At 42.2% G+C, this 24596-nt stretch overlaps 2 protein-coding genes across 2 annotated transcripts; both read right to left on the bottom strand.

Moving 5' to 3' along the window:
- Positions 1 to 1410: 1410 nt before the first annotated feature.
- Positions 1411 to 6588, bottom strand: RDH14 (retinol dehydrogenase 14). Its single transcript, XM_057390460.1, has 2 exons — positions 6200 to 6588; positions 1411 to 3142 (listed from the first exon to the last, which is right to left on the bottom strand). Exons 1-2 carry the CDS (start codon positions 6545 to 6547, stop codon positions 2525 to 2527), a joined length of 966 nt encoding a protein of 321 aa, XP_057246443.1. The 5' UTR covers positions 6548 to 6588; the 3' UTR covers positions 1411 to 2524.
- Positions 6589 to 11644: 5056 nt separating this feature from the next.
- On the bottom strand, positions 11645 to 18145 carry NT5C1B (5'-nucleotidase, cytosolic IB). Its single transcript, XM_057390462.1, has 6 exons — positions 17941 to 18145; positions 17675 to 17842; positions 14945 to 15074; positions 14356 to 14478; positions 13527 to 13711; positions 11645 to 12542 (listed from the first exon to the last, which is right to left on the bottom strand). The coding sequence occupies exons 1-6, from the start codon at positions 18067 to 18069 to the stop codon at positions 12204 to 12206; spliced, it is 1074 nt and encodes a 357-aa protein (XP_057246445.1). The 5' UTR covers positions 18070 to 18145; the 3' UTR covers positions 11645 to 12203.
- Positions 18146 to 24596: the final 6451 nt, after the last annotated feature.

Below are 24596 nucleotides of genomic sequence, written 5' to 3'. Positions count from 1 at the left end.
AGGAGAGGATGAAATAAGGACTCTTCTTTGGTTTTGCACTTAGATTTTGTCGATGTGTTGACCTGTGAGGTCTTCCTGGATGCTACTAGAGTAACAAATGCATCACATAAAGAAACAGAGTCACAGCCTCAAGGGGGTAATCAAAGCTTTCTAGTCCACAGCAGTTAAATGACATTCCTTTAAATGTGACAAAACCTTTAAAATGACAAATTTTACTTGTTTCAGATGTTGAAAAAAAGCCTACCTTTCAGTAAGTCCCTAACAATCTATCCTTTCACATTGTTTTCAGGTAATATTCATCCATTAATATTCCATTAGTGGTCCATTAAGGATTAGTCTACTCTGGAATGGGGGCTGTAATTTAGTTATGATTACAGGAATGTAATCCCTGACAATGGCTCTTATTTCAACAATGTTTCTAAAGAACAAAAACAAKTATACAGTAGATGCATGAAGTATGGCCTGTTACACACAACTGAGACTTCCTGCTCTGTATCTCCTACTTCAGTACAAATCCACCTTTGCTGTTTTGAAGGCAAGCACACATCCTATGTAGGTCATTCAGTCTGAAAATCACAAGTATTTCTGCTCTTCCGTCAGTTTCAGTGCAGTTCTTTACTGCAGTATTTTCAGGCTAATCATCTTGTCCATTGGCCACCTTCGCATCCAAAGCTTTCCTTCCAAGACGCGCGCACACACATTTCAGCAGAGGAACAATGCAACAGTGTGCCTTCAGAATGGCCACTGTAGTACTGAAACACGAACCCGAGTTTGGCTCAGCTTCTTTGTATCTCTTTACAGAGAAGTTAATGAACTCTTCATTTTTCAGCTACTTGTTTAAGGTGCTGCTCAGAGGCATTTACAAGTATTTAAAATGAAAACATGAAATGCATCACTGAAGATCAAAGTAGGATTTCCTTAAATGTRTAGCACAACTCGCTCTAGCATCACTTAGAGAACTTTGTTCAACACAGTGTGCTTTGACAACACATCCACCTCTACACCTTACACCTTGCCTTACAGTGAACAGTGCAAAGTTCAACCTCTGACATGATTTTACAAACCTGWTCTGCTCTGTAGCTTGCCTTATGATTTTCTGGAATTCTGCTTTCTGCCTCAAGTCATTTGCCCAATATATACWCCTGCTGGGGAAGGGGAAAGCAAGATCAAGTCCACTCCACCACGCAAAAGCTAAAGTATGCTGAGAGTCTGAGTAAACAATCAGARAAAGAATTAAAAAAAAWTAACTGGTTACCATCTGAAGTGCAAAACTGGTGTATTTATAAATAAGGAACTATTGAATACATCATTTACTATTGACTTCMCTTTGAATAAGACTAACATAGTAATATTAACATCTAAATCATACTTCCATATTTATACTATATATCTTAACTACCGTAACTTTTTAATAATGTAAACCAGAACAAAAAGGCATACCTGTCAATATAAAATCTTAAGTTATATAAATTAAAAGAAATCGGTACAGATTCATGCAATATTTAAATATTTTTTGAAGCCTATTTTATAACTACCAACCGCACACAAGTCTCCCGAAACCAACAAACAGGGTAATCTTCTGCTTTGAAACAAGGCTGCTGGTTTCTGATACAACCCCCACAATAAAAGAATGAATGCTATGACTTCTTTTTAAACAATTTTATTAAAGAATATTCAGTCGGCTGCATGAGACATTTATTGAAACTCRTTATTGAGTTAAAGTGCCATCAGTCAAGCCAAACACACACTGAGAAGCTTATTCTCTTCAGTCTAATTTGCATGAGGTCTTACACAGTTCATGCCATGCAAAGCCCTATCAAGACCATTATATATCTTTCAACTACCCTTTAATGAAACCCAACGTTTCAGGAAACAGCAAGTTCAACATACATGAAAAAAAAAATACAACTTGCACAACCAAGTGTACTTACATACTGAACAGCAGCAACATCACTAAAAATAGCTGACTTTGTGCTTCACAGCAAAACTGCGCACGGCTCGACAGTTTTGTTCACTGAACCATGGGGCTGACAAGCCTTTGAAAGGCACTCAGAGGCCTCAACAATTACAGTGCAAGATATCAGGAAAACTCTTTATTCCACTTTTCATTATGATGGCTCAAAAAAGATGACTATTATTAAGATATATTTTCAAATAAATTTTACAGAGTGTTTCACCATCAGTACCCTGCATTGTCCAGCCAGACTACATGTAATGAGAAATATGTGTATATATTGCAAAACACAGTTCTCTTTCATTTTTATTTGTAGAATATGATTTTCTCAGCAGATTTAACCAGAAATTATATTCACACCCACAAACWTTCAGATTTTTTCTGAAGGCCTGTCTCTTTTGAAGATTGTCTTTTATTTCAAAACACAGTTCCAACATAAATCACTCACTTATTTCATACTCACTGAGCAAAATACTCTGTGTTCTCACAGCCTTTAAAGTGAGAATTTCACTGTTGCCAAAACACATTGCATAGCTATCTGCATTCTTTTTTGCAGACACTCCCTGGCACTTACTTCAGTAAGCCAACCATCACTTCACTGATATCCCACAATTTTCTTGCAACCAAGTCATCCATGGCTTTGGGCAGGAGTTCTTCCTCTTTGCAGTCTCCAAAATACTTTCCTGTCACGCCTTCAACCTCAGGAGAAGAGGCCAAATAAATAGACGTCTGGGCTCCTTCCAGAGGCGTTTTGAAGAAAGCCCAAGACACCAAGTTGAATAGAGGTTTGGCCAGCAAAGGAATATTCACATGTCTGCCGAGATTTGTTCTGACAATCCCAGGATGAAGTGAGTTGACGGTGACTCCKGTCCCTTCCAGCCGACGGGCCAGCTCCCTGGCAAATAGTATGTTTGCCAGTTTACTTCGGCTGTAACAAAAGCTTTTRTTGTAGCTTATTTCACTGTTCAAGTCTTCAAAGTTGATCTCTCCATATTTGTAAAGCTTTGAGGATACTACAACAACCCTGCTYGGGGCAGAATTTTTGAGGAGGCCCAGAAGAAGGTTGGTGAGCAAGAAGTGGCCCAAGTGGTTTACACCAAATTGCATCTCAAAACCATCCTCTGTCTTCATGTATGGACACTGGAATACCCCTGCATTATTTATCAGAACATCCAGCCTTGACTCTTCCTTTAAATAGGAAAGAAAAAAACAATTCCATTTTAGAAATCTCATGTAAAACATTATTATGCTTCAATTTCTCATTGAGCATTGTTAAAAAAGAAATAATGTCACTTCTAGTTTTCTGAATTGTAACATTCTGACATTTTCTTAAAGCATTGATGAAAAATARCCACCTTTAAGTAGAAATACCACTAAACTGGTACTTGACCCCATCAGGAGAGTAGGTCTGCATCAACTTCTAATGCAAGCAGAGAACACAAACATCTGCTTCTCCATGAGAAGCTTTTTCTAGAGCAATTCAGTGATAAATTACCTTTGYGATGAATTTTTCTCCTCTCTAAAAAYCAACCTGTCTCACACTGTAGATCCACCATCTCACTGGGATGATGTAATGAAAACCTTTACAAAACAATATTCTCATAATTTTAAACTTACCTTACTTTAAAAACACTACATGTCATTGTGCTGCTTGGTGACAACTATGGAACAGGACTCACAGAAAAGTCACATTCATGTTTCATACAATTTGAGTCCAAAAGGTCTACTCAGGAACTAAGGAGCAGAGGCTTGAAATATCTGTGAGGTGCTCAGCACACGCCATTTGATGGATCAGTAGCCTGGTTCAGGTCAGTAAAAATAAGACTCAARGATGCTACACTCTCCAGGATCAGGRGATGTAAGTAACTAACAGAGAGGTGGCACTGATAATTTAAATATATGCATTATGCACTTCATGCTCCAGAATCCACTCAAAACTGTAACTTAAAAAAAAAATCAACACATTAAAGTAAGCTGCTTAAATAAGCTCTGAATTCACCACACTTACCTACTCTGACAAAAATACTGTGAAAGCACAATTTATGCTTGCGTGAATCAGAGGCAAATGTATTCATTTTCCCTAGAAAGAGCACTGGGGGTTTTCTTTGCTGTTAATTCTTTAAACCCAATGGAGGGACTGGAATACAAGATGAGACAATCTTGGCCCATTTTGATGATAAAAATAGAGAAATCCATAAATGATTCTGCACCATTTCCCTTTTATTTCACTGCCATTAGCAAAGATACAAAGAGAACAAAACCCAAATCTGAACCTGGCATTCAGTTAAATGGCATTCAGCTGGCATCCAATCACTCAAAACTTCAAGCACTTCAATCTCAGACTGATTTCTGTGGAACTTGTGGCTGCTCAGTGTTTCATCTAATTGGGTCCTTAAGGCATGATCCAAAGAGCACCAAACTCATTTCTCCTCTTCACCCAAAGGACACAACAGTCAGTCACAATCACTAAATAAGGAAGACATGAAGAAGTACTGAACAGAGATCYGTTCACTGAAATGATCTTTCATTCTTCATTAGAGAAAAACTGACTGGAGGATTTATTTTGCAAGACTTAACACTCAAGAAGCAAGACCTCCATGTGTGCTATTTTCTGAAATGCCTACATTTAAAAACCYAGAGTGATGAGATCAATGGCAAGCAGGCAGCTACTACAACCAGCTGCAGCAGAGAGCATAAAACATTGCTTTGATGGGCAATGCTATTCCTTGCAGCCTCTAAGCTCACTTTCTCCCTTTTCCCATGGAATCCTCCAACATCTCAGTCTTACTTTTTTTTTTCAGTGAGACTCAAGAGTGAGAGAGGTAATCACTTTCAGTTACATAAAGTAAAGCTCCCACAAATAAGGCTAAGCCGTGGGAGTGCACTGTCTCCCCATTCTGCCAATGTTTACATCTTCTTTAAGTCAAACAAAAAGACACAAGAACCCCCAAACAAATCCCAAAATAACAGCTCCAAAAAGGACTCACAGATAGGGAAGGTAAGTAACATGAACTTGGGTGGAACAGCTCTTGGAAGTACCCCTTGAACTCACATCCCTTGTGGAACAGGTGCATTCAAGTTACAATATAGTCATCAGCAATACATTGCAGAGAGTACATTCCTCCTTTATCTATTTCTCACTTAAAAGCCACTCTGGTACTTTGTACTATAAAAGATACAAGTCTTAAAAGTTAAACAGTATGTCTTTTTTTGGGTGTGTGCTTATAACACAAATTTCATATCCTTTCATTTTTGTATGGTTTCTCACAACACTGAAGCAACATTAGACCTCATCACTGGATTAATATATATGARTATATTTACTAAGTGTCCCACTAGAGAATTTAAAACTTGACACATTTAAAAAAAGGAGTTTGAAAATTAATGCTATAAAATCCCTATACCTTTTCTTTTTACAACAGGATCTAAGCATCTTTTAAGTACTTAACAAGCACATCTCAGAGCAGCAGCAGAAATTAAGCCTGGCGTCCCATGACTTCATGTCTCATGGCTTGAGTAGTTAGATGTGATGAGATCAAAGCCCCAAATGATGCTTTTTGTGGGAATGAAATAATACCTCCAACAGTGCTTCCCTTTGCTCTACATATCTAGTAGCATTTCTGTGCGGCAAGACAGCTGGATGGCTCTCTTCTTCTAAAACTCAGGTTTTCATGGAATCTGTAACAACTTTATATATTCAAAAATGTCTATTGACTAGACTCTGCTCGTGGTGGGTGAGAGATTTAAAATCCTTGGGAGGGAGCAGCCTAAGGAGGCAGTAAAAGGATGTCTGGAGCATGTGAGCAGTGCACCTGTCAACTTTTATTCTTCTGGTGACAAAGCTGAGCTGAAACACCAGTTTAAATAAACAAACGTTAAGCTAGTTGATTCAGAAAGAATGACTAATTATTTATATCACATAGAAACAAACATTTCCTTTCCAGAACAGAAAAGTTCTAGACTATTTTAAAGCAAAACCAAATTATCATGAAGTTGACACTTCCAGGTGCTAATTCACGGCAAATTTGCTTAAACCCTCCTCTCAAACCCTGCGGTGACCTCAGCGGCTTCCCCAGCCCCCAAAGCGAGCTGCCGGCAGGAGGAACAGCGTTCGCCAACCCACGAGGAAACCCGGGCGACCATTCGGAGCCCAGAGGTCGCCGCCAGCACCGCCCAGCCCGTGCCTGCCGTGCCCTCCCCGGGCCCGGGACAGCGCAGCGCGGTGATCCGCGGGCCCGGCCGTACCTGCAGGACGCGGTGGCAGAAGGCTCGCACGGAGCGGAGCGAGGCCAGGTCCAGCTCGCGGACCACCAGCTCGCCCGCGCCGTCCGCCCGCTCGCCCACCTCGGCCCGGATCTCGCGGGCCGCCCGCTCGGCCCGAGCGCGGTCACGGCAGCCCATGATGACGCGGGCCCGCATCCGCAGCAGCTCGGCCGCCGCCGCCCGGCCCAGCCCGCTGTTGGCGCCGGTGATGATGACGGTCTTGCCCCGCATGGAGCCCCTGCACCTGGGCCGCGCCGCACGCCGCAGCCAGCGCCAGGCGGCCACCAGCAGCCCCGCGCCCAGCGCCAGCGCCGGCAGCGCCACGGCCATGCCGGGCTTGCCCGGGCCGCGCGAGGCCTGCTGGGGCTTGTGGTCCCGGAGCGGCTCCGAGCCTGCGCTCTGCCCGCCGGGCCGTGCGGAGTGCCCGCCGCAGCGTGCCCGGGGCGGGGCTGAGGCACCTGGGGGCTGTGCTGAGGGAACGGAACGGGATGGGGCTGAGGCACCTGGGGGCTGTGCTGAGGGGATGGAACGGGGAGGGGCTGAGGCACCTGGGGGCTGTGCTGAGGGGACGGACCGGGGAGAGGCCGGGACACCTGGGGGCTGTGCTGAGGGACGGACCGGGGAGGGGCTGAGGCACCTGGGGGCTGTGCTGGGGATACGAAACGGGGAGGGGCTGAGGCACCTGAGGGATGTGCTGGGCTGGAACGGGAAGGAGTCGGGACACCTGAGGGCTGTGCTGAGGGTACGGAACGGGGAGGGGCTGAGGCACCTGGGGGCTGTGCTGGGCTGTAACGGGGAGGAGTCGGACACCTGAGGGCTGTCCTGAGGGACAGACCGGGGAGGAGTCGGGACACCACGGGGGCTGTTCTGGGCAGTAACGGGGACAGGCTGAGAGCGGGACGGAGGGAAACCTAATGCGGTTCAACAGGGGCAAGTGTAGGGTCCTGCACCTGGTGGGCAATAACTCCACATACCAGCAGAGGTTGTGGGCTGATTGAACCTCTTTAGTTGTTGACACTGAAGCCCTTGGGTGGCTTCTCAGTTCTGCCAACTTTGTTCTGTGTCCTTAACCTAAAATCTCCATGACTTCATGTTATGTTTCCAGATACTGCCGTTACTAATCCTAGACCTTGATGATCCCAACCAGGGCAACATGAACTCATTCAGGGAGTCAAGAGTGGCCCCCCTCAAAATCCTTTTCACTGTAGCCAGTAGAAATCTGCAGGGATAGAATTAAAAGGTAACTAAATTTTGATCAAGAGCAATGTAAATAAAAAAAAAAAAAAAAAAAAAAAAAAAAAAAAAAAAAAAAAAATAAAGCAGTACTGGAGCTCAATGCAGTTTTAGGGATAAGACAGAGTCAAAAAGGACAGAACAACATAGATTAAGAGAAGTTCCTGATCAGGACCTAGGGGCCAGCATGCAGAGGAGTACTGTACAGGGAGACAATAGTCTGTGGGGGAGACGAGAAACAAACTTGACCTGGGTGATAAGGATCATGCCTATCATGAGTCAAGACCMAACACGTTTGGGGAAATGACTAAGAAACCCAAGAGGAAACCCATGAGCCTTTCATCAGGTTGCTTGTGGCTTGTCTGGACATGACAACCTTTTGCAATGACAAGCTCCCCTTAACTGTCACATATTGGTGATACCTGCAGGCTGTGACATGGCTGCAGTTTGTTCTGAGGCTGAGCTCAGCTCATGTTACAGCAGCAGAAASATGGCAGATTTTTCTGCAAGTATCCTTACCATGTCTTTTCTGACTGTCACACTTCTGCGGCAGTTTGAGGGCTATATAGGCAGCACCACATCTAAAAACGGGATTAGTTGATAGACCTCTTCTGTCTGTCCTCACCACAGAAAACACTATTCATTCTTGGCTCTGCACTCCATTTTGAGCCTCATGGTTGCACCAAAGGGTGTTTTAGGCMAGCCACACCATTGTATCGGTGTGTGAAACAGATGGATTTTGACATTTGTTAACATGTTGTAAGAGCCATGTTGTGGTGTTCTTCCAAATACTCTTCTCATRGTAAATCATGTAATGGGAGGTGTTGCAGCCACGCCCAGTTGAGAACCAGGAAGAAGGAAGAGTGGTTGCCAACAACACGTCAAAATAGGAGAACCAGGAAACACCCTATTATAGAGGAACAGATTCATTCTGTWAGAAATCCTCCTGATAGGAGCTAAAACAGCTAAAGAAACTTCTGTTCATCATCTGGCAGTTGGGACTCTGGCAATCATCTCTGATGCCCCTACTCCTTAGGAGACTGCAGATGTGTTGGAGAGGGCACTGCCTTGAGGGTCCTGCCTGTGTTTATCGATGTCAGTCCAGCCCTCAGCACAAGAAGTATTGTGCTGAGGACCTCATGGTGATCAGAAGCTGCTCATGTAGGCAGGAATGATGTGTGCATTCAGATGATGGTCCTAGATATTCCTGAGCATGATAACTGAAAGTTATTGTTTYTTCCGACATTAACCTGCTCCACTGATTTCTCTACCCCTCTATTGCACTCAAGGTTGTGTTTAGAAATACTGCAGGCCAGTGCAGTTTACAGGATCTGGCAGAGGAGCCTGAGGGGGTACTGAGGATCCTCCTCAGGGCACGTCTGAATCCTTTCAATCTCTGACACACATTCCTCAGAATAGATCACAGTTCAGAACACATGTTGGAAGACATGTGAAGATGATGACCATCTTCAACTTTTCATCTGAAATATTTTATATTTTGTTTATGATGACCATCTTCAACTTTTCATCTGAAATATTTTATATTTTGTTTCCTCCAGATGACCTGCTAGTCTGGAAATTGAAAGGGTGTCTCTAAAGATGGGAAGGAACTGGAAACATAGGTTTATGATGTCTTGGTAACTGGTGGAAAATATCTAATGCACACAGAGAGTATATTCTGTAAAAAAAAAACAGACAAAAAGAACTGAAGTCACCTTCAGAATCTTATTTCTAACATTTTTGTCCATGGGGATTGGTATCAGTAGGAGGCATTTCCATTTGACTTATTGTCTTACCAGGACTCTCCACTGTGATGCAGTGCAGTAACCCGGAAGCTAAGGAAGCAAGAACTGGGTTTGCCTGACAAAGTTCTGTTTCCACAGAATTCATCCATGTTATTATTAATTGTCTTCCAGATCTTGTCTAGAATGACAGTTTCTCTTTCATGAGTCTGTCTTCCAGTGTTGGARACACTGATTAAACACTATAAAGTTTGCTAAAGGACAGTCCTCTCTGTTTCCCTACTGAAAAATATTTCTGTTGTTTTAACTATGACTATGAGGGTTATGAGGTGCCAGGGCATAAATTCATGGTAGCCTGATAAGCGTGAGAAGCAAGACATTCTTTGTTGAGTTTTGTTGTTGTTTGCTTGTTTGTTTTGTTTTGTGGACTGGAATGCTATTAAGAGACAATTCTCTTCTATGTCTACAAAAATAGAAAATACTTTCCCTCAGCTCCCACCCTATTTCACAGAATTTTCTTGAAAAAGATTATTTCRGTCCACTAACCAAGCTGTGCCTTGGAGCAGAAGAAAATAATTTTAACGGGGAGAGGCTGCTTGGCAAGCCCAACTCTCCCCAAACATCCAGATTAGTCTGGGAGGTACTTGCATGAACTAGTGAAGCTCTGCTCTCCCACATGCCTCCAGCTGAATATGCAGAGCAGCCATTGAGCCTGGGACAGTTGCCTGACCATTAAAAGACAGTGATCTGAAACATCTAAGGGTATTTTGTTCAACTAATTTAGGATAAGTGATTGTGGGCCTTAGCATCAGCTTCTGAACTTTAACAGCAATTTGGATTCTGTGACTGAGAATGTAAATTCTACCATGTAAATTTGTGAACTCTTTTCACACATGCCTTAGGGCTGCCAGGCGGACACTGCAAGTACTGTGTGTGCATGGATCAAAAMAAGGCATGGAAGCTCCTGTCCTGGCCAGTAGGTTTCATTCTTGCTGTAGGTGGATGGTTGATTGGAAATAAAGSTAAACATAATAGACCAGATGACTCAGCTTCCAATTTATTTACTGATTTGCATGCTTACCCTGTCAGGTATGAGACTSACCTCTGGACTCCCATAGGGATCAAGGATCCCATTAACCTTTTCATTATCAAGACGTATTTGTTCCATGAGAGTTGAATGCCAGCTTTGTTTCCTGCACCCAACCTCTAACAATGCACGGCTGATACATGTTCTGATTCAAAAAGGCAGGACTGCTTTTGTGGTAAAGGTACACACACAATTTATATCACATAGCTAAGGAATATTTTWGAATTCCTTGTGGATTCTGAGCTCTCACATAAAAACATCTGCTAATAACATTTTTCATAATCTCCRTTTGGTGAGGTAACTCTATCTCATCTTGGCAGACAATGACCAGGCCTCAGTTACTCATGTCTTCCTCACCTCCTGGCTGGGCTGGGAAATATGATATACTTTGGACACAAAGCSTTTAGCAAATATGAAGCTTCAAGTACACCAGAAATCTGCAGTGCATCCCATCAACACCACATGCTGGTGTGAACACTCGAAAACCTTTCCAGCAATCTCCATGTTTCATGCAAGATCAAGGCTTTTGCCTTTGCTTCCAAAGAACTTTGTGGCTTGGACCCAGAACATTAAAATGATTGCCTAAGTTCCTGGGAGGGAAACCATAATTGATGCAATGGAGTTTTCTGCAGTAACAGGACAGTTCATCCAGACAGAGACCAAACTTTCTCAGAGGCTAATGTGAGAATCTGGGCCAAATTCCCCAGGAACCACATTATCATCACAAGCTTGATTCACCATTTCTTCTCCCACTGCAAAGCACATAATTTTGGTTTTGTCTCTTCTGGTATGAATATATGATAACAATAAAAATTAAAACAGGACAGTTGTTCCACTAGGGAAAGAAAGAGARCAAACACCACCTGACAGATGTTAGTGGTGTCATTTGGATATCACTTAGTTACATGGATATATTCATAGTTACAATGAAATCCAGGAATTTAGCAAAACAGAGGTAGACTAGACCTATTGTGTAAATATGAAGTCATGTAGCAACAGGCACCTGTCCCCTGGAAACTCACCTGAAGTTGCCAAACTGAGTTCATGCAGATCATGAAGCAGCTGTAAATCCTAAAGGAATCTAGTAGTTCCAWCAACAGCATTATTTCCAGGTAGATTCTCTGCTGTTATGAAAGTGTGCTCTAAAGCTTCAGCCTTGTCCCAGTCAAGATCCTAACAGCATCTCAGACTTCTACCCATCTCAGACTTCACCCAGTGAAGTATGTTGGGTCTAACTGAGACCTCTAGCTCTGTCAGATTTGACTGAAAGTGGTCATTTCTGGTTCTAAACAKCAGGAACATTCTGATTATACAAACTCTGCCTAGAAAATGATGTTTAAATCTCTACATAGAAAAATGACAATGTTCTGTAAAGCCAGCTTTATTAAGATAAGAAAACAATCTAGAAAAATATGTGTAAACACAAGACCAAATGTTCTAATATTTTCCTAGAAGCCAAAACCTTGTGGTGACAGACCTATTGAACACATTTTGACAAGCAAACCCCAACAGGTAAACAGTTACATGTAAACTGTGCTTTTGGGAACTTCTGTCAAGAACCAGCATTGCAGCATGGATTTTCTTATAAATAACCCGTTAACAGTTTTTTAGATAAAATATAACTGTTCTGTCTCTCAGAATATGACTCACACTATAAAAACAGTACAAATCTTCTCCTAAAATCAAAACCACATTGTTAGATACAGACAGGTAAAAAATCTAGACTGCTTAAGAATTATATTAAAATAAGTCTATTAAAAACTTACCTATATTAAAAATATTTTCTTTAAAGGCTGTTCTAGCCAGAATTTAAATCTTTAAACACAGTGCTCACAATACACAAATGTAGMGGTTTTCAGATGTAACTATTGGTATATTAGAGGCTGGCTGAGTTAAGAACCTTATCCTTAATGGTACCCTCCAGTCATGTAGATTTGCGGTACTTCTGAGCAACGCCATAGGGAACATGTGCAGCTATGGTGCCTAATTTCTGTGCTCCTTCAATGTGGAACATCTGRTCATCAAAGAAAATGTGAGGGCGGATTTTCACCAGGATTGGTCCTTTAGGYGCTCCTGCTAGGAAAAGTGCCTCGTCAATCTCCAGGCCCCAGCTACGGAGAGTCTTCAGCACTCTGGCTCCAGAGCTCGCTGCACTTCTGGCTGTGACCAGGTAGGTCCTTATAGGACAATTTAATCGTTCGTTTTTTGCATAGAACTTTTTCTGGAGTTTSCCCAGGTCTTCCAGAAAACCCTTCAAAGGACCCTGCATATGAAACACCAGAAACATATTTAATGTTTGTCCAGAGTTCCCCAAATCCCTATTTTTCTTGCTTCCAAACTGCCAATTACACGAAGAACTCCTTTTCCTAATGCTGTACTACTCCACAAATTCTCTGTGTAACATCTCCAGATGSGTCTGCACCCTCACTGGAAATTCATACACTGGAAAAAAGTTTAAACCATAACACTACATGGTAGGGTCAGTGGRAAAATAATTCTCACTAAGACTTACAAGATTTCTTATAATATTAAATTTAACTATAGTCAATAAAATGTTGATTAAAAACATTGAACTCTTTTTACTATGAACCATGAGCTGTAATTCTTTTTCCTGCACAAAAAAACCAGTAAAAGTCCTAATTACATAGCCATCAATGAATTATTTCCAGATTAATGATCATACTATGCACTAATTAATAGAAGTAAATGACAGTTTGGTTCAAATTGCAATATATTGCACTGTCCAGGACTTTCATAAATCAAGCTTTTATTCTTAATTTATATTATTTTTAATAATAGCAGAATTGGTCTTTCAGTTTAAGMTAATGTTACAATGTTTGTRRCTTCAGACAAATGGCAYAGTTCKGCTTGRAAATAARCAGATRTTACCCTGTTTCAGTAAATAGAATRACTTGGTGTTTGAAATTAACACTACCTACAGTCTCATAAAAAAATATCAAGGAAATCAGAACTAGCATTTCTTTTTCTAATGATACCATTGAAAGAAAACTGTAAGTCACTGTCTTACATATGCAGTCCTCTCAGAGAAATGAGAGGAGTGCAATGGTGATCTCTTTTATGTGAAACATGCATTTTAAAGATTATCCTTGAAAAAGGAAATAAGTAGGGCYATCAACTTTCACAAAGAACACATCCACACTGGAGAATCTGGAGAAATACAGCAGCAGTGAAGGTCACCAGATCATTTGGAAACTCCCTTCAAACAAGAAATTCMAGAAATACAAACCTGTGCAAGAGGCTTATTTTCATGCAGCTGTTCATGTTCAAAAAATCTATCTAATCCTTGCTCTTTGACAATCTGTTCTGATTCATCCGAAAAGATAACAGCATCCCCATCAAATGCCACCCTCAGCTGTGTATCYGAGTAAGAAACATCTTTGCTGGCAGTGAACATTGTAGCTGATGCAATGCCTGAAAATAGATCAGAGACCCCCAGTTAGCCTGTCCTGCAAAGTCGTTCATGAAATCACCARCAGTTTGATTCCAACAAGTCATCAGTGGTGACATTTATATATGGTGAGCATGAACGATCACAAAAGCTAATAGAAATGGCTGTTCTGTAACACAAATGCATGGAAACTGTTCCATTGCCAAAACTTCTTCATCATGCTTCCGTCCACTTTCTTGTATGACTATATAAAAATAGTCTCCAAGCTGTGCTGCAAATGAGACAAAAGAGGGAAATCCCAAGAAGCCCACACAATCAAACTACTTGTTACTTTTTAACTCCTTATGGGACACAGCAGTTGCTTTTTTAAGTTGTATCAAAAAGACTATGCTGTTCAAACAGAAGTTGAATAGAAGCATGAGTTTAATTCTTGTTGAAGACGGGAAGACAGAAAAGTGTAGGGTGATTAAGTTGGCACTATCAGTAGGCTGAAGGGTCAGAGARAAATCACATGATTTTATTTGGTTGAGTAAAAAGTGATAAACTTGCAGCATACAAAGTGGTGACTTTCTGCATTTGATGAAGCAGCAGTASTTTCTGGGAAAGACACACACCATAWTAATTTYTGAACAAGCTCAATAKAGAGAWAACCAAAGTAAATTCAAACCTGCTTCTATAGCTTCCTGCACTTTTTCAGAATTCGCTGAGAGGTACAGGTTCGTGAGGTATGCAGTCAGGTAACCAATGGGGCTCTCTCCTCCCGTCATACAGAAACGTTCAATTGTTAAGCCTAAAGTAAGAACAGCACAAGGTGTGGCTCTGCCTTGACATTACAAATCTGTAAAAGGAACCTGTGAAAAGGTACTCTAGCCTAGCTTATAATAAACTTAAAAAAATGTACATTGTAATTTCAACAAGTTACACAGCTTAAAACTATTACAATGTCTGATAAGCCCATCCTCACTGAGAATTTAGGAATTCCCTCTAAGACAGCTGAGTAACTGCTGTGAAGATGCATGTGTAGAGAGCATAGTTACTAAATATCAAAACGTTTGATTTCTTCTCAGAAGTTATGCTCCGTACCTGACAAATCTAGAGCACTGGACCAAATTCTAATACTATTTGACTTATGCTGACACCAAAAAATAAATATCAAAGAAGCTGCTTTTCCCAAAGTCAGAACAGGAAGAATGAAATTAATTCATATTATTATGTAACAGCTGACAATTCTACACATTAGYATTTATTTTATTTACCATAGTGATTGATGCTGTTTATGAGTCTCACTCCCACTTGGGCATGGTTATTAGTCATCAGAACAATATCAAACCTTTCTTCATCATCAGGGTACAGCTCAAGAAGCCGGCCATTGACATGCTCCAGTGCCTGMAAGTTAAAAATGTGGAAGTCAACAGACAAGTGGAATGTGCCTCCTTTCTTAGTCACTGTAGTTTTAGTGATAGGATTGTCTTGCAGGAGAATGTGAAATACATGATAATTTACCTTGCTGAACTTGTTTTACTCCTTTCTGTTTTGCTGCCCCCAGCAACCATTTGGTTTCATTGGGTTCATTGGAAAGGAAGCAAGTAAATTTATTTTTTTGAGCTATGCAATTTACTTTTGCTGATTTACTGACACAGTTCAGGTCGTCAAACGTCAATGACCATCCATAAGTAATGAGTACAAATCACATCCTGTCAACATGATTAGCTTGACTGTTTCTAATTGCAGTACTGAATGAGACAGATTTTGATTTGAGATCTCTTCAAAGATAATGGGCCAACATGTTATACACACAGTCTGGCATTCTTATTTCCTTGACCTGTCATCTGCTCAGCTCTCTCTGTATCCATCTGTTCTCCTATTTAGAACCTCATCCCTTCAGAGTAAGATCACCTTTTTGTTTTGGGATCATGGCCCTTGAATGGAATGCTTTGAGATTACACAACAAAATCAACAATGAATCATCAAATGAATGCAAGATGGATTTTCATTAGGGTGCTTTAAAATGTCAGGCCAGTTGCTCAGAACTAAACACAGATTTCATAATTGAATTCAGAGTATCTCGCTTTAAAAAGCTATGTTACTGTAGTACTGTGCTTAGAAAAATTTTAAGTGAGAGCCTGGTATAAGGGCTAGGAAAAAACCTTAGTATGTGGTCATAACTCACTCCTATTGTTAATACTCTACTACACTGGCAATTTCTTAAATTATTAGACAATAAGGCTGACTGGAGAAGGGGATTCCATTTTTTTCTTCAGYGCCTGTATACTTTGCAGTTTAAGGACACTCTGGACTGTGATTACAAATCTTAAATGCTGTAAGCATGAGATATAATACTTTTAAGTTAATATCTTAAACATTTTAATAATGGAATCCAAAGAAARATATATTATTTATCTTTTGCTTTGTCTCCAAACACAAAAGATGACACAACAAATCCACAATTCTCCAGCCTAATGATTCCTGTGATTAAGCAATGTAAAAAATTCAAATGCAAAGAGCATATCAGAAGGGAACAGAGGTCAAGGTGCATTTAGCTGARCAAAGCTAGTAGCTCTGATTTTCAAAGTATGAGCAGTCAAAGAGTCAAATCTTGCTTATACTCAAAGTAAATTTGACAGTGAACTCTAATAAACCTTAAAAATTTATGTGCTAGCAGGGCTGCTACATATAGGAAAAGATGCAGTGAATTCCCTAGTCAGTCTGCCCTAACTGGCGTACAAAGCGAATTATTTCATGGCCACACTTCTATGTTAAAAACATCTTTACAGTGCTTGTGTCATTAATGCTACTAACAGCTACATTATATTTACAGCAGCATAGGTATTGACATAAGTAATTTTTCTGCTGTGTATGTTCACAAAGTGATTAATGAAGACAATGTTTAAAATTCCTGATAGCAAAATTGAACTAATGGAAATCTACTTTGAAAACCTGAAATATTCTGTCACGACTCTGATGTCAGCAAGTATGTTTTCTAATTATGATTTAATTAATTTTCTAAAATCGTTGTAGTGCAGCTCATCAAACAATTCTCAAGGGGCATAAACTTAACTCTGTAGGCAKTATTTTTTCAAGACTGTCCCACTAAAACCTGTGCTTTTCAAAACAATACATATTTTTGGGTCTTTTCATTTTTCTGTAATTTCACTTGCTTTCCATGCTGCAGGCTGTTTCCCTTGGCCATTTCTCTTTTCTTGTGCAATGAAAGCAAAATATTCCACTTCAACTCTTCTTAAACGCTGACTCAGAAATGGGGAGTCTATTTCTTTTGCTGCTCCTCAAGAACAATTTCCAGGGTGACAACGAAAGCAAGAAAAAATTAAAKCTGACCAAAATAAATTAATTTCTTAATAATTAGATAAACATAAAATTAACACTGTTTGGTTTGGATTTTTTTTTGGGAGGGGTGGTAGTTTTGTTTTATTTTAGGTGTTTTTTGGGGCAACGACGTTCTGACAAACTTAAAACAATTTGGGCTTATYTTGGCTGAAAAAGGTCTTAAAAAGAAAGGTGCTTCATGCACCCCATGTCCAGCAGAAAAGGCAGGTTGCTGCTTACCCACACCTGGGATGTGATGCTGTGAGCCGGGATACAAAGCGGGATGCTGMGGGTACCACGCCGGGCCCGGTGACGCGGGCAGTACGTGCTCTGCCGCAGGCATTCGGCATTAGTGCCGGCAGGAGGRGAGGAAGGAGAGGAGSAGAGGAGGGGGAATGGGAGAGGGGACAGAAGCGGTGGCCCGGGGACAGGGCGCGCACAGAGAGATGCGGAATGCTGCCGGGCTGCCCCGCCGCGACGAGCTCGGAGTTGGGAGAACAGCTCMCAAAAACGTCTCCCCGAGACAGGATTATCTCCGCTGAAGGAGGCTTCGGGCTCCTCCTCTTTCCGAAATTTGGCCTCGCAGCATCCTCCGCGGCCCGCCGCACCCACATCCTTCCCCGCCCCGCAGGGCCACCCGCCCCGGGCGGCCTCCCAGCTACCTTGACGAAATAGAACGCTGGTCCAGGCTTGAGGGTGACGTTCTCGTTGYTCTGCTGGTACTCCACGTACTTCTCCAACCCTTGCTCTTCGTAGATCCGCTGCTCCTCCACCAGGTTGAAGAGTGCTCGGGAGGACACGGCCACCGTGATGGCGTTCTGGGGCTTGGGCTGCGGAGGGAGCGCAGGGTAGCGCCGGCCCGCGGCCCTCAGCCCCCGGACCCCCAGCCTTCCCCCGAGCCCCGGACCCCCGGCCCGCCCGCACTCACCGGCCGGGGTCTCTTGGTAACCAGGTTGTCGTAGAAAGCCTTGGCCGCCGCCCAGTCCTGCTCGGCCTCCTGCTGCCCTTCCTCCTCCGCCTGGTTGGGCTGCGGCTCCTCCGAGCCGGAGCCGCTCATGGTTCCTGGCGCGGCGGGGCCGGGGCGGGCGCGGCCGGGGTCGGAGCGGGCGACCGGGAAGCAGCGGCAGCGGCCGCCCCTGTGCCCCGCCCCGGCCGGGCGGGGGAAGGCACCGGCGCTGCCTCTCGCTGGCGCTGAGCACGCCCGGGGCCGCGGCCCGGAGCGGTCCGGCCCTGTGGGGCAGCAGGGCCGCGGCCTCTCCGCCCCTCACACGCCGAGGCTCAGCCCGCAGTGTCTCCCCCATCGTGGGGTTCGTGGGGTGCGCGGCAGCCGCAGCTGCGGCCCTTCCCCGCACCTCTCAGAGCACTTGGGGCGTCCCCTTCCAGCACYCGCTGACTCCGGCCGCTGCTCTCCATAGCGCTCGGGGAAGCGGTGCCCGCCGCTGCTTGATGCCAGGCAGAGCCGCCGGCACTCAGTGTACCTACAGCCGTAGAGATTTATTATTTAACTGCAATGGCCTAATTGATTTGATGTTAGCTGCAACAAACTCCCATGAGATTTCTTATGTAATGTTTTAGCAATCAAAATGGGCTTGATGTCTGTGACCTGGGGTCCTTTGTGCCACGCAGCAACAAAGAAAACACCTTCAAGAAACAGCAATTTGGGAAATGGGCAATGGTATGGAGAGTGTGTGCACACCCACAATTATTTTGGCATGAGACTGGGTTGGTCCTAAAATGCAGTCCCACACAGAGCTACAGGCAGCATCTAATTCTTATCTTACACAGCTCTCTGAAATGGCCCTGTCTGCCTCTGCAGATCAGCATCTGAACCATAGCAAAGGTTTCTGCACTGATAAGCTGCAGGAGAGAGTGGAAAGTGAAGGAATCGGATTTTCTCCTAAGCCGGTACAGGATATGGCACAGCAGCTCCACCGTGGTATCTGTGTCATAGCGCAAGTGATCACCATCCAGAGGACCTTTAACATTTTGAATGAAGACTCTAAATATTGATTCCAACCCTGATCACTGCATCAGATTGTCTCCAAAAAGCAACAGGATTGTTTTGTTACCTTTGCCCCTTGGTTTTTGGTGGTATTTTTTTTTTAATGTCACTTCCCAGTGAAAGGAGGCTTATGTAATTACACCATCTGTCTGTCTTTCCCCAGTGATGTTCAATTGCAAACAAATTTGGCAGAAGGATAAAGATCTCAAAGAGATTTAAATTGTTAAAATGTTTAATGAGAATCAACATGCAATTTGTTGCCCCGCTCGGGAAAGCACCTCATCTGCTTGTTCCTCTGCTGTGTAGTCACAAACAAATCTGCCACCTCTAGATCTGCCACATTGCCTGATGCTCAGTTAACCAGGGGGGAAAGTAGAGAAGTGATGGAAATGGGAGGGTTAGAGGAAATGGGGAAAAGAGAAATGGAAGTTGACCGTATTAGGAGAGGGAGCTAGAAATAGGAGGTAAAAGGAGATGTACTGAGAGCAGTGCATTGAGAAGACAAATACGAAGACAAGTTAGGATCATTGTAGTGGCTGTTATCATGGGAAGCTGCAAAAGGCGTAACATAAACCTGAACAAACCTGATTTTAGTAGCTCTGCTACTGATAAATGTGCTTTTCTTTTCTGAAATTTTGATCCTGAATATTTTACTCTGAGAGTGTGAGCTCAGATCTGTAGCATCTCATGTGCCACTGAAAACTGTTCCCCTCCATGCAGTGAGGTCAGGCTGAGCAGCCAGGCTGAACCCTGCAAAAAAGGTTCAAGTCACAGAACAGCAGCTCCTGGTCCCAGTTTTGACCACTGTCCTGTTCAGAGACTTCAGCACCATTTAAAGAAGGTGATCTACAAGAGACTATTCCTGGTTAAACCATTGGGTCCATTGCTCATGGAGAAGAGGGGGAAAGAACAGGAAGAATCAGGAACCAATTCTCTGATGGTTACAAAACTGAACTACCTCTCTGTGTGAATATGGGACAATACATTTCCAGAGCCATGCCCAGGCTGACTTCTGTTGTGCTGTGTTCCCCACCACCCTGCATCTACTCAGGAGCAAAATCAGAATTCCTCTGGAACATTCTTGTTGTTTTGGTTTTTTTTTTTTTTTGGTTCCCCCTTTTCCTGTCCACCCAAGGAAAGAGTCATCACTCAGTGAAGACTCCTTTTAACCTATGCAAGACATCTGAAAGTTTAAAAGATGGTAGTTTGGTACTGGGCCCAAGCAGTGCTGTTGATGTGCTGCTGCTGAAAGCAGTGCTATGCTAACAGAAATATTTTTCTTGCCAGACCCACATGGTATCTCTACACAGCACTCAGCTGTGTGAACATATGCACTGAGCTGCCATGTCTCTGTTCTGTGCTTGGCTGCCTGCTGCTGACATACCCTCCATTTCCTCTTTTGCTGGAGATTGTGAGCTGAGGGCCTGACATGAAAGCCTTCCAGCTTCAGCACCTTATAAATGAAATCTTGACTTCCCAAATGCAGTGTGTAGCAGCCTTATCTACATCTTAAACATGTAGTAATGCCCACAGGGTTCCAGGAAAGAGCTATGTCTTGCTTTCACTAAACCTTCTGGGGAGTCTGAGAAATAGGAATGAATCCAAAACGGAATGACTTTGTGGTTTCTGAGCTAAGCTAGAAAGGAAAGGGAAGGAAAGGAATTTTCTGCTCCCATGCATTAATTTGTAGGGCATTTACATTTWAAAAAAATCATATTTCTATCTTTGTATTTACATTTTTATAGTTTTTCATTTACATTCTCTGAGGTTTGTTACAAGTATTTGAATAAAAAGAAAGTCCCCCTGCCTGAGTTGCTGATATTTTTCCTGTGCTAAGTACAACCACTCAGAAAGATTGATATCTTCTTGTTAAAAAAAGGAGCTCAAAGTGCATTATTAAAAGTAATTTTAAAAAGTTGTGAGGTATTTTTTTTCTTCTTTAGATACCTACTTCTATTTGGAAAGACATGAAATATTTCCAAGTATTTAAAATAATGAGAGCAAAATGAAAGGATTTTTTTTTTTTAATGGAAGGACTTTCTCTCCCTTTAGACATACAGATCCCAGTATGTGTTGTACCAGGTTATTTCACAAACATAGTCTCCAGAGCCTAACTCTCCCAGAGTCATACCAGTGTCACTTCAGAGTGCAACTGCACTGACTTTTACTTCTTATATGCATTATGATTTTTCATGCTGAGAGCCCAAGAGCTGTAGCATAAGTATGGTGTTCCTGGAGGGAAGGAACCTGAGAAAGGCTTTGATCTAGGCCAACCTGCTGTGGCAAAATGTGTGCCTACACTGCCACATTTCATCTGACCAGGCAGATCAACAATTCGTTAAATTGTCCTTTTTGTAGATAGTATAAGCCCCTCTAATACAATCCTAGAATTCAGGACCTGATTCCATAGAACAGTTAGCAGCTGATTTTCTGCATATTTCCAAAAAATCCTCGATGTGGTTCTCAAGCAGTCTGTATTCCTTTGTTTGCATGTCTGCTGTTATCAAACTTAGTCTAACACAGGCAGAAATAAAAAGCAGTTAGTTTGTGCCACAGATGTGCATGATGAAACTGCATCATGCCTTGAAGGCACATCTATTTATGCTGAAGAAATCTTCATATTGCATCATATTGTTCACTTTCTTTTTTCATCTTATGTTGCCTTCTAATTCTTCTTTTGGTCTCTCTCCAGCAGTATTTTTCATTTTTTCTCTCTTCTTCCCACTTCCTGCCCTCTGAGTTTGTGCAGAGAAACAAGAAGGCAAAAATCTATGGTGTCATCCTGCAATCTRTGGCAACTGCCTTGCTTCTTTTCCTGGCAATGCTTTGCTCTGGTCTTTAATAATTTGTTCATTTGCAACATAAATTACCTAATGACACAGAACTGCTTTTCTAAGATGATCTATTCCACCTCCATCATTCTGAGCATGACTCATTCCAATAATCACGAGACAGGTGACAAGGAAGGCTAAATCCAGCACAAGTACAGAGGAATGCTCAGTAGGGTTTGCTGAGCCATGATCTCTTTCCCCTAAGAAATCCAGTTTAATCATTGCAATAGAAGTTTCACTTCCCCTGTTACTGAAGTCTTCTATTCTCTAATCTCAGAAGGAAATCAGCAAACAAGTTTTGTCCTTAGCTTTTGGGAGATATCTTCTCTCTAGAGGCCTTCATATATTTTTCCTAGGGAAATACAACCATAACAAAACTTTTAGAACTGAACTCCCTAACCTCTGAGCTGAACAATTTTTTACCTATCTTTACCTCAAGAACGCTCATCACATAATTGCAACATTTAAAAACAAAATGAATTCTGAAATTCAGATAAAATACTATTTTTACCTACCTGTTAACTAAAAAAGTAGAAAACCAGTATCTTAATGTCAATGTTAAATATGTCTGCTCCATCTAGTTTGCCACAGGGAGATTTGGAGAAGTATTCAGTGAGCAAGCAATCCTGTCCATCTTGTCAAGAATGTGGAATGTGACAAATAGGACAACGGTGGTCAGAAGAGGCTCTACAAAAGGCACATAAGCTATCAAAAATAATCATATTGGGGTTTTCTCTGAGTTAGAAATAAATCGGTAATAAAGTCATTTTTGTAATAAAAGCAAAGACAAATCACAATAGCCATATCAATAATAATATGTTCAGCTGTTCAGGATTTGACTTTGTAGCGGTGGAATCACTCTAGGCATTGGAACCACTCTGTAGGCACTTAGAGAACACAAAGGAAAAAAGATGAGCTGGAGGAAGTTTGTCCCTGTTCCAAGCCTAAACAAAAGAATATTTGCATTACAAAACAACCACACATAAGATGGAGGATGATAAACTGTGCATACAAACCCCTTGGGGTTCCTAGATCCTACTGAATAAAAAGTACAATATCATGAAGAATTTTAGCTTCATTTCTCTACAATAGAGACAGTTGTTCGAGCATCTTTCATTATGCACTAATTATCTCTTTAATAATGGAAATTAATGGAGTCTCTAGTCACGCAAATAGCTCCACACAGGGACTTGTCTGTGCAAGACTGAGACCTAAATGTTGAAACCCTATTGATTCATTTTACCATAACAAAAGACACTAAACTGTTCTAGGATTCACTCTGGTAATTACATGTTCTTTTCTGTATTAAATACCCACAGTTTAGTTGTGGTGTCTTCCACAGGAGTTCATGTTAAGTATTAAATTAGGTTAAAATCTTTAATGAGAACTTCATATTGAAAAAGATTTTTAGGKTTTTTTTTTGAGTGGTTATGCAAAAATACCATAAACATATCACTTAATCTCAGTTGCACTGTGCTAGTTATAGTTTAAAAAAAAAACGGGGAGAACAAGCAAGTCTATTAGGTATGTTTCTCCTCCCCTCTCTCTGGGGTGTACAGAGAAACCCATTCAAGCAAACTCTGGTTTCCCACCATTTCCTGAATGGATGAAGGTATCAAACAATGTGTGCGCCAGAGTGACACTGATGGGGGACACTGTGCACCCCTGMTGGGACAGCAAAGTGATCCCATGGGCTTTGGACAGCAGGAGCAATGGCAGAGCAGAGCCATCACAGCAAAAAGAGCCACTCACTGTGCTACAGCACTGACTGCTACAGCACCTTGGGGAAAACAGACCCATGTGTTCCAAAAACAACTTCTGCCTTCCTTCTTTACAGTCATACCAAGTCCCATTTGAGCCTTACCCCCTTACCCCTTCAAAATAACTCACCTACAGAGCAGACTGGGCAACAGGAATTTTGTTTACACAGCCAGCCATCCTGCTGCTGTCCTTGAGAACAAAGCTTTTTGTTTGTCTCTTTATGAGTATGTGAAAAAAATATACTTTCTACACCATCCTAGGCAATGAAGAATAGGAATATAGTCAGAAAATGCTCCAAGCAAGGGCTGTGGGATGATGTGATTATCCCTAATAATGAAGGAGACAAGGTTTAATTCCAGCAAGAGTGCTTTTGACTGCAGAGTTACCACTCAGGTCCAAGAAGAGGATTGTAAGTGATTAGTGCAGCATTCCTGATGGGGAAAGAGGAGCCAGAAGTGTAAATAGAAGAGGAGATTTAGGGCTTCTCTAAGCTATAGCTTCAAACCTGTCAGCAACCTGCACACAACATCTCTGTTACTTAAGTTATGATGTGATTGCAGGGAATGAGTATCCAATTTCTGGTTCAGGTCCCTTCCCTCCTTTTGGCAAGTTAAGCTTTTGGGAGAAAACAGGTAAGGACTAAAAGCAATGATAATGTATTATTGTTTGTGTTGTGCTAGTTTCCAAGGGCCTCAAAAAGCATCAGGGGGCTGTTGTGTTTGCTGCTGTAGGAACACACAGGAAGGTGTACTCCATATGGCACCCTTCCTCCCTTCTCAAATCCTCTCAGTTGAAGGAAGATTATTTTTGCAGACCACTCCAAGCTCAAGCATGAAGTGTGAGGCTCCCACAGTTGCCCTTCTCCACATGCTTTCCCACAGCTGTGCTGCTGTCTGGTGCATTTGCAGTGCAGTGTTTCAATCCCTCTCCTGCACTTGGCTCCCCCAGAGCCAAGAAAATCGGGCTTTTCTGGTTGGTGTGATCACTAGT

The sequence above is a fragment of the Malurus melanocephalus genome, unplaced genomic scaffold, assembly GCF_030028575.1.
Source record: "Malurus melanocephalus ecotype Western Australia unplaced genomic scaffold, MMel_1.1 scaffold_26, whole genome shotgun sequence".
Taxonomy (NCBI): domain Eukaryota; kingdom Metazoa; phylum Chordata; class Aves; order Passeriformes; family Maluridae; genus Malurus; species Malurus melanocephalus.
The sequence above is the reverse complement of the archived record's forward strand: the minus strand, read 5'-3'. Positions and strand labels throughout refer to the sequence as shown.